This window comes from Gymnoscopelus microlampas (assembly GCF_963454915.1).
Source record: "Gymnoscopelus microlampas genome assembly, chromosome: 5".
NCBI classification, from domain to species: domain Eukaryota; kingdom Metazoa; phylum Chordata; class Actinopteri; order Myctophiformes; family Myctophidae; genus Gymnoscopelus; species Gymnoscopelus microlampas.
The window spans coordinates 13,141,365-13,152,346 of NC_139942.1; the positions used below are offsets into that span (position 1 = coordinate 13,141,365).

General features: G+C 39.1%; 2 protein-coding genes across 4 annotated transcripts in view; both read right to left on the reverse strand.

Moving 5' to 3' along the window:
- The window catches only part of LOC311046270 (uncharacterized protein), a 249,409-nt gene that overhangs the window by 58,052 nt on the left and 180,375 nt on the right, over positions 1 to 10,982 (reverse strand). The gene's annotated exons all lie outside the window — the stretch shown is intronic.
- Positions 5,943 to 10,982, reverse strand: part of LOC311045925 (C-type lectin domain family 17, member A-like) — a gene marked incomplete at its 5' end in the record, with an annotated part of 158,061 nt that continues 153,021 nt past the window's right edge. The window contains one exon of the mRNA XM_084057997.1: positions 5,943 to 6,442. Coding sequence (XP_083914123.1) covers positions 6,292 to 6,442 — 151 coding nt within the window. The 3' untranslated portion in view covers positions 5,943 to 6,291. The remainder of the gene's footprint in view (positions 6,443 to 10,982) is intronic.

Here is a 10,982-nt window from a genome sequence, read left to right on the forward strand (position 1 = left end):
CTTTTAAATGAGAACAACACTTCAACACATATCCCTTGGAGAAAGCTGGACGGAAACAGGTTTGTATAAAAAGGTAATCTATTTTATTAAGCTAATACAGTGGCGTCTATAAGCCATAAAATATTGAAAAGCATAAACAAAATATAACACTAATTCTAAAACCTCAACCTCCTAATGCGCCCACTAACTAACTAAAATACAGGAATACAGACAATCACCAAACACTAAAAACAGACAGGGCTTGTGCAAACTATAGCAAATAAATAATGAATTTAGCGTTAAAGTGCCAACTATTACTGAAGCAGTAAAGTGCCAAGTGCCAATTCAATTGCTATATGTCATATACTCATCACGGTTCAATGCAAAAGGTGGGAATGTCCTTATATGGGGTTTAACTGGAGCGGGGGTTTAGGCCAGGAATCACTGTCTCTTCTTGTCTTCGTGCGTATTGCCTGCAATCATAGAAACTAGAACCAGTTCATCTGTTCAGGTATATTTCACATATGAGGTTTAGGACCGTGGGTTTATAAAGGTAACGTTGCATAGAAGGACACTTACTCGCTCGCCAGACTGTACGTCTGGCTTTGAGGGTGTGAAGCGCGCAACGTTATCGCCACTGGACCTCTCCTCCGTTCCTTGGTTCGTCTGTCTGTCCTCCCCGTCTCTGCTGCTACTGCGCCGTCTGCTCACCGTCCGCTGCTGGTGGCTTGGTACGTGCCGCGATCACTGTATTCCCCACCTCTGCTCCGTGGTATGTCTGCTCCTCCTGTGCACACCCGTCCCTTCTGGCTGTCACTTCCACACTGCCCTGTATGCCTGTCTCTCTGCTGTCCAAGTGGCTCGCGCTCACTTTTGAATAAGGTGGGCCACACCCTACTCCGCCCTCATTCGCTCTGCCACCAGCGTGACCTGGGGACATTGGCCGTCCGCTGTCACAAGGCCAATGTCACACAGCCTATAGGGGAGTCCAATGTCAAGTGGCTCGGGGACCGGGGGGAAATACATTGTCAACCATAAAACATGCAGTGCAGAAATATAGTTAAGAGAATGATGTTTTTAAGTGCGTAATACAGGTTTTTCATCATCAATAAAAAATGTTACAATTTGGTTTCACCCCCCTGCTTTGACCCTGTCACATATGCACACACATCCACATGCACGGGCATACATGCACACACGCACGCACGCTATCTATGTAAAGTGTATCTAACTAAACTGAAGGAATGAAGAGACAAGAGACGTTAAAGCTGCACTCTGTAACTTTCCCGTTCTACCCCAGATTGGAACCCGGAATATAAATGTCTCAATAGAAGAGCATGGGAGACCAAATACAACCACCCCAGTTGTACAAATCACTAGTTCTCAAACCTTTTATTTGGCCGCAGACCCCCGTCTGATAATATTTCATGCCAGGGACCCCCATACAAGATTTGTGTTGTTAAAATGTTTGCATAATATTCCAAATTATTTCAAGACTTTGAAAATAGTAGATGCAATCTCACAACGCGTCATGATATGACACAAAATAGCTTGGAGATCAGCTATTTTCAAATACTCTACAGTATGTATATAGGGATTATCGTGGTTTTGATGTTATCATTAACTCATTTTGCTGGGGATCCCCTGATACTCCCTCAAGGACCCCTGGGGTTCCCCAGACCCTACTTAGAGAACCACTGGTCTGTTATATTGTGTTAGCATACTCCACCATACAAGATACACTAGTTATATTGTATTAACATACAAATTGGACAAATTAACATTGTATTCACTACAAAAGAAAGGTACATAGTACAGCTTTACCAGCAGACAGTGACTCTACAGGAATGGAATGGATGGTTTTCTTGTTCTAATGTCTTTGCTTGCATCAATAAAATGATGGAACAAATCCTCATTGGAATGATTCAGTCTGGGTGATTCAGAGTGGACCGTTGGCTGTCATGTCCACCTATACAACAACACTTTAAAACAGCTCACTCTCCTATAGATGATCCCTTGCTATTTTTTAATTGGAATCCCGATTTCTTTGAGGGGCTATTTATGAATTGGAATCCTGAAAAGTATCATTTTTATTTAATTTCAAATGCATTAGTTATACACTTATGTTAACGTTATGAACTTAAATACAAATACATTGGACATAAAAAAGACAATAGAATTTTAATACTAGTCATTGAGCTACTAATATAGACTGAAGCAATTCAAGCGGGTCACGTTTGCATGTTTGGAATTGTAACAGCTGAAATCAATAATATATCAGTATTCGGATGTTACGTAACCTGCGGGCCGCATTAAGTGAAGGTGGGGGTTGCATGTGGCCCCCGGGCCGCCAGTTGCCCATGCTCTGCATGAGCATGTTGATCAGCTATTTTCACAAGTTTCATCTGTGGAATCGAGTCAAACTAACTGTAATTGTAAATAGTAATTGTAATTGTAATTGTAAATAGCTCTATATTATGATAGTAATCATTGCTATAGAGTGCTTGTTCAGTAACAGTGTTATAAGGTCCTATTTTATAATAGCTTTCATACCATTTAGAAAATTGTACAAGCTCAAACTGTCATCAATGTGATATCTTCAACATATACTCAATATTCATGAGCAGTTAGTGATATCAGGAGTGGAAGAGTCCACCTTGGTAAACTCACGCTGTATAAACAAATAATGGGATACTCATACATTTAATTGTTGACATTAGAAAGGCTTCCAGAGCCTTGCAAATAGAGTTGAATGCTAGACATTTACAATGTCCATTTATAGGCCATTATTGTACCAACCGCCATCATTACAGTATGCACATAGTCATTTCCTTCACTGGGGATGTCATCACTGTGAAATTCCATTCTGCTGCCTGTACAGCTGCCTCTTCAGAACTTCTCATTTTAAGTTGTTTCCTTATAATTATGTTAAAAATGCAACTGATATTGTTGTTTAGATATGGACTAGTATGTAAATATCTGAAGTTGTTCCTCCTTATATCCTACTATAATTCTAGTAACCTCTGTGCGTGCGTTTGTAGTGGTGGTGGTGGTGAAGCTACCCGGTTCTCCCCACTGGCTGGACCAATTGCTCTGATTTTGCACACAGCCATTGACCATTACCATCTGAACTTAACTGTGAAGCCCGTTTTTCAATTTCATCAAATCTCAGCTTCTTATTAGCGTTTTTGTGTCAAAGAATGTCGTCCCATAGCTGCGGCTGCCCAGCTATGGGACAAACTGCCTCCCGGGTTGCCAGATCATGTGCGCATATCCCCCCACGGATGCGCTGCGCCGACCGGGTATGGTCTAGTTGTCCTAAATTTAAGGAAGTCCAAATCCAGGGGCGTTTTGTATTAATTTGCACATACTGTACATTTGTTGCAAAAGTGTATTCTTTATCATAGAGGTGAAACAGTTAAGGTCAACTTCCTGGTGTCTCAAAAACAGACACAAATGGATAATTTGCAGTGCTGCCAATAATTAGGTCATGTACTGTTTTATTAATGTACGTTCAGTTTGTTTCAAACGTTCACTGTTTTAACAAGATTTGGAACAAACCAAGTTTCAGCAGAATGCGCAACACATGTTAATGATCTGAATGTATTGTTTTAAATGGAACAGATAGTTGTTGTATAGACAAAATCTCCTTTACAAGTAAGCACTGGCCAAGAGGCAGAATGAATTCATGTTATTACGTGTTATACTAAGTGATGGAAATATTTATATGAATGGTTATGTAATGCCCACATAGTGCATATTGGATAGAATCACAAGGCAGACGCAAAACAGTCTGCACTGGTGAAGTTGCAAAAAGCTCCGCTTGGTATTTTATTGCTCGTCAAAACACCTGCACCTGGGCCACGGATGTGCGTGCACTACCTTTTTCAGACAAACCAAAGCAAACACATAAACTACAACATGTAAACACACTGTTAGAGCGGCTTCTGAATTAAAGGAGACATCCGGTCATTTTAAGTGTTATGTTTGATGTGTGTCAAATCACTTACCAACGTAGAAATGAAAATCGCGTTACTCCACAGATCCCCCTATTGACCCCCACCGCATTATAGGAGTCGCCAGGATAGCAGCAATTCGCCTATTTTAACAAATGTAAAGTCTGTTTTTTTCTCCTAGTACTCATTGTGGAGTCCCATGATAACGTAACAGGCGCTAAAACTCCCGACAAGCTAACGGCTAATAACAGAACGAGCTAACGCTGGGGCTGCTTATCTCTCTGCATGGCAGCCCCAGGTTGCCAGGTCGGGAGAGAAACCAGCAACCAGCATTAGCTCGTTCTGTTATTAGCCGTTAGCTTGTCGGGAGTTTTAGCGCCTGTTACGTTATCATGGGACTCAACAATGAGTACTAGAAGCAAAAAAACAGACTTTACATTTGTTAAAATAGGCGAATTGCTGCTATCCTGGCGACTCCTATTGTGCCAACGGTGGGGGTCGATAGGGGGATCTGTGGAGTAACGCGATTTTCATTTCTACGTTGGTAAGTGATTTGACACACATCAAACATAACACTTAAAATGACCGGATGTCTCCTTTAACAACGCACATTCCGTTTTCTGTCATTATAAGGTCAGTTATTAATTAACAGTAATATGAACAGCCCGACTTTTCTATTAAATAAACAAAAAGATTTGTAGAATCTTATTCTATTCTATAGTGTGTGGTTGGAAAATGGTTTGCCCTGCCGCTCTGGTTTGTGATCACCTGTTCACCAAGTAACGTCACCCTCTCTAGGGCAGCAGATCACCATAATCAGATCATCATAGTAATAGCAGCAATATTAAAACAAGCCCCAACATAAAAGGTCTTTCGACCTTCCTCAGAGTCATGACTCTGAGGAAGGTCGAAAGACCGAAACGTCAGTCAAACCCTTTACTTGCACTGCATTAAATAAAAGGCTTAAATTGTCCATGCTGCTCCAACGTTCTTCTCTCATTGCATCTATTGTCCATACCCATGTGACGCACCGGACTGGCCGCTTAAGGCTGAGGCGCAACAGTAGAATCCCTTTGTCCCCAACATAAAACATTTCATCACATGATCAGGCATAATTCATAGCAAATTATTAATAATAATAAATAATAAAGCAAATGTTCCTTCAACACACACCATTATGTAGCCGTACCAACACACCAAACTGATGCATTGTGAAAATGAGGAATTCAGTTGATAATAATTTCACAGATGCAGCATGTCTCAGGATATTGGTATATCATTCCCTCCTCTGTGATAATAGTACTCAACACATCGGACACGTCTTAAGATTTGTATTTACAGTATAATTTACAGCAAAAGTGGATACACCACACACACACACGCACACGCACACGCACACGCACACCCTTGTCTGTCTTCCATGCATGTCATAAATTTACTCAAGTAAATTTTGAATTCCAGACTTGTAAAACAGAGTATTTTTACATTGCAGTATTGATACCTTTATCTAAGTAAAACATTTTGGTACTTTTCCCAGCACTGTATACAGGAGACACATTTGTAACTGTAACTTCAAACTATGATGATGATGATCATTATCATCATCATCATCATCATCATTATTAATATTATTATTTATTATTATATGTATTATTATATTGTTTCACCCGGGAACGGTGCCTTACATATTGTATTTGGTCATTGTGTCATGCTAAGCTATGCTAACAAAATCAAAACCTAAAAAGTAGTTTTTAACCTAATCATTGCCTTAACCCAAGGTCAAACCTACATACAGGAGGGATCACTTCTAGTTGTAACTGTAACTTCAAACTATGATGATGATGATGATGATGATGATGGTTATTATTATTACACTTTGGTTTTGACTGCCTCCTTCTCCTTGTAGCATACTGCAACAGCCTGGTGGCCAGATAGACACATTGTCAATCCAATTCAATTCAATTCAAAGGGGTTTTATTGGCATAAGAAATCAGACGTGTACATTGCCAAAGCAAAAATTAAACAAACCAATTGAAAATCAAAAATGTATATAATATTAAAAGGGAATAAATAGGAATTGTGCATTTGTTGATAGAAGCCACATCTGGTCCCCTAGTCTATATGAACAATGACATGGTATTAAAATGTAACAAACAGCTGTTAAGTTCATTTTATTCTCATTCTATAGGCTCCACTTTAATAATGAAAATATTAATATAAATTGTAATGTAATATCTACAGTGCATATTGGGTATACATTATAAGGCAGTTAAACCAAAGCAAACACATTAACTACCACATGTGAATGAATACACCCATCAACACACCAGCTTGATACATTGTAAAAATGATGATTTCAACACAGAACTCTTTCACAGATCCAACGGTTAGCTTGAGAACATGCATTGTCAAACCATCTTTTCTTTTCATCATTCCACAACACAGCACAGTCACTGTCTTCTACCTCTTGTTGAAACTTGTTATCTGGCTCACCAGGGGCCCAGTACCTGATGAAGTAGGAACATTGAACACATTTCAATAATGTTACATGTTTTCCCCTGTAAATATTGTGTTTGTTAATCATGACCTTAAATTATATTCTAGATATTAGATACAAATTAACTGGATAGTGATAGACAATAGGTATAATTGTCATATTAACACAAATACCATTTAGACAAAGGCAGCAAATATGTGGAATATAGTTAAAATGTTAGTTAAAATAAAGAAAAGTTAAACGTAAGGTAAAGTCTTACATTGGTGTGGTCAGTCGTGTTCCATCTATCCACATCCAGACTCCTTCTGTCTGATTGTCAGTCAAACCCAGCCACAGGTTCTGGTCTCTGCCAGAAACTCTCGCAAGAAAGTCCTGGACATAAAAGATGCTGGTTACTGAAATACAAACTGTACAACAGATATGTTGCACGCACAGCACACTCACACTCACATGCTCACCCATACATACTGTACATGCACACGCACGCACACACACACACACACACACACACACACACACACACACACACACTCACACTCACACTCACACACACACACACACACACACACACACACACACACACACACACACACACACACACACACACACACACACCTGTTTTTCTTTGCTGTTTATGACCATCAGGTCTGATTGTCTCTCTCTACAGTATTGTCTGCTCTCCTCCCAGGTTTTCCTCTCGGTAGAGACGTAATAATACGCACCACCATCAAATTTAAATCCATATGATTCTAACAACAAAATAATAAAGTCAGCAACTGTTTGCTCATATTAATGGTAAATGATGAACAACATTATGTAACAATTAATAAAAACAGTGATGTCTCACTGACCACAGAGTCTCCTCCTCAGGTCATCTCGCTCTTTAGTTACATTGTGATATCTTGACTGTATCTGGTCAAACCTGGACTGTATCTGATCCTTCTGTTCAGTTACATTGTTATAACTGGACTGTAGCTGGTCAAGACTGGACTGTATTTGATCCTTCTGTTCAGTTACATTGTTATATCTGGACTGTAGGTTGTCTTTCTCTGTATTCATTTCAGAATCTGCAAGAAGGAGAATCAATACAAATAATGAGCTTCACTGTATGCACAACTTTGTTCTGATAATCTTCAATTGACGGTGAAACAAAGGACTCTATTTTGGGGTAACCGGTGAACCGGTGTGAAGCTCAGTGAACGGCGTGGTGGGTGGGGCGTGGTGACAGATGTTTGGTATTTATTACACGGTTTGGTTGAATGTTTGATCCTGATTGATCAATCACTAAATTCAACAGTCTGTTATTTTTCTATAATAACCGCTGCTATCAGACTGCTGCAGACAATGCATATGAATGGTTGTTGCCCTATTCAACAAGGCAGCTGTGCAAAACAAACACACAATGTAATTTTACAGCTAAACAGTAGCTACACTAAAGAATGATCTGGAAAACATTTGAGGTGGGAAATTGTCAATGCAGTGACATCATTTTGACCTGTTATACTGGACACACCTGGCATAGGTAATGAACAAGATCTTTCTTTACCATAAGCAATTGAATTATTTTACTATCAATGAAATATTTGTGTTGTTACATTAAATGTAACAACATATTAACACAATTGTTATCAACATATTAATTGCCGTATTAAATAGATGTGTAACAGCCTAATTGGAATAATTTGTGGTGAGCAGATCATTATTTTGAAATAAACCCTATCCATGTTTATTTCTCAACAATGACCGCTCACCATTCATTTATCTCCTGCTTATTGGACTGGAGAAGGGAGGAGTATTCACGGTTAGGTTAGATAGTGCTTAACCATATTAACAATGGGTTTGTTGCAGGTGTATTGAGTAACAATGACCTTTAGAGCAGTGCTAGAGGAGCGCACTTGTTGCCGGAAGGTTGCTTAGGAATGCGACAAAAAACAACTAATCGTTAGAAAAAAAGTCATTATCGGGTGAACAATCCCTTTAAGCCCTATTTCACAGCTGAAGAGTCTTTGAGCAAGGCACTGAACCCCAAACTTCTCAGTGGAGCTGCTTAGTGGCCAACAGTATAAGACTATGGTTGTTCTGGTCAGCTCCCACATCAATGTGCGCGTTATCCACACTCATGGAAGAAACATAATTTATCTCGAGATCAAACAGATGTCCTTGTGCAGGAGTTGCAGAGTCAACAACAACAAACTAAAACAGTCCACCAAGCACAGGTTATGTAAAAAATATATTGGGAGGAAATAATAGGCCTACAGTTAATATGTTTGACACTGGTCATATTTGAAGCTGTAGACACTAGTCCACTATATTCTCATCATTAGGCTTAAGCAATGATCAGCTATGTCCAGTACATGATATGATCATACTACAAAGTATAAATCATGCATATTGAATTAGGTTTTAGTCAATCATTTGTTTTGCTTGCAAATGGTATGGGCTCTGTCAGTGCTGTCTCCTCAGGACCCAAACTAGTGAAAAGTTCCCAATGCATCACGGTGCGACACGTTGTGAGCTTTTACTGTAGATCGGCTCTTTTCACTACTTTTTATCATTTATCTCAAGATCAAACAGATGTCCTTGTGCAGGAGGTGCAGGGTCAACAACAACAAACTAAAACAGTCCACCAAGCACAGGTTATGTAGAAAATGTATTGGGAGGAAATAATACAGTTAATATGTTTGACACTGATCATTTGAAGCTTTAGACACTAGTCCACTATATTCTCATCATTAGGCTTAAGCAATGATCAGCTATGTCTAGTACATGATATGATCATACAACAAAGTATAAATCATGCATATTGAATAGGTTTTAGTCAATCATTGTTTTGCTTGCAAAGGTATGGGCCCTGTCAGTGCTGTCTCCCCAGGACCCAAACTAGTGAAAAGTTCCCAATGCATCACAACGCGATTCATTGTGAGCTTTTACTGTAGATCGGCTTTTTTCACTACTTTTTATTTTTGAAAATATTTTGAAATAATGAAAAAGGTTTCCTAGCAAAAAAAAAAGGATATTTACTTGTGTCGTGACCCATAAAAATGGGTCCGCGACCCAAGCATGGGTCTTGCCCACTTTTTGGGAAACACTGCTGTATAGAATGAAGGCCCCCCGCCTAGTTGAACAGAGTAGGCTATACAGTATGCATATGCTATGGTGGGGTGTTTAAACTGTACCTGTCATTCTCAAACATTTTTGTGTCGAGGATCCCATACATTTGGCTGTGGTTCCCCATTTTAAAAGCTTTTGTGCCAGGGACCCCCATAAGAAGAAAAATATTTTGTCAATATTTTGCCATAATAGCTGATCTACAAGCTCACAACATACTGTAGCATTGCAACGCGTTGTGAACTTGTAGATTGGCTATTTTGGATTTCTTTTGAAACAATTTACATTTTATTTTAGTAGAAAATTGCAATATATTGCCTTTTACTTTACATTACATTACAGTCATTTATCCAAAGCGACTTACAATAAGTGCATTCAAGTGCATTCAACATTGCTTACAATCTCGCAATATATTGAATTGTGACCTTGTGATACATCGTATCACCAACTTATTGGCAATACACAACCTTATTCAATATTGTGCATTGTGACATACAATAGTTTTGTGGGACACAAGCATTTAATCATTTTCATGTGTGGGTTAGAATTTCAAAAGGTTAAATTATGTTTTCCATCTTGAGGGAAATCTATCATGGTTTTGCCTCCGCCAACTAAAATGTGCTGAAAATAGCAATGGACAAGCATGCACTTTGCTATACGCCGGTCCGTCTAAGCAGGTGAATGAAGCATATCGTGCTGTGAGTCCCCTAAACACAACATACACACAGGCAGAGAAAAACACAGCACAGAAATAGTCAAATTTCCCACCCGCTGCACGCCTCTCCAGTCCACCTGAGTCCTGACCCAAATAGAGGCCAAAGTATTCCAATCAACAGCCATCAACACTATTAGCGACACAAATATAACATGTAAAGAAAGCGTTTATCTATGATGCTCACACTTTATGACCAGACCAATGATGAAGACAGCCAATAGAAGACTCAGCAGCACCAGACACACTGCAGCAGCTCTGGAATGATTCTTCTTTGACTGATTAGAGCCTGCAAAACATAAAACAAAGCTATGCATAGGCGATGGGTAATGAAGGCTAGGGTAGGCTAAGCCTTCCCAAATGTTATGCTGGGAAATTGTGCAAATTATATATAATATATGTGCGCAGCATTATTTAGTTAATTTTTAGAAAATAAATCAGTAAAATCAGGCAAAAATAAGAATTAAATAACCTAACCCTAACCCTGTAACCGAAATAAAGTAAACAAAAACCAAAAAGAAACTAACAAAAATCGCCCAGAAACAGGATTTTGGCGTCCAGCCTTCCCAATTGTCAAGCTCACCCGCCGCCTATGAAGCTATGAGGATACTACAGATGGTTTTAACAAGTTATGATGCGTTATGACAGATAACAAGTAATTTAAGTTCTTAACCCCTTAACACCGGGAAAGCATCTGTGTCATTTTATATTTTTATGTTGGCTATTCAAA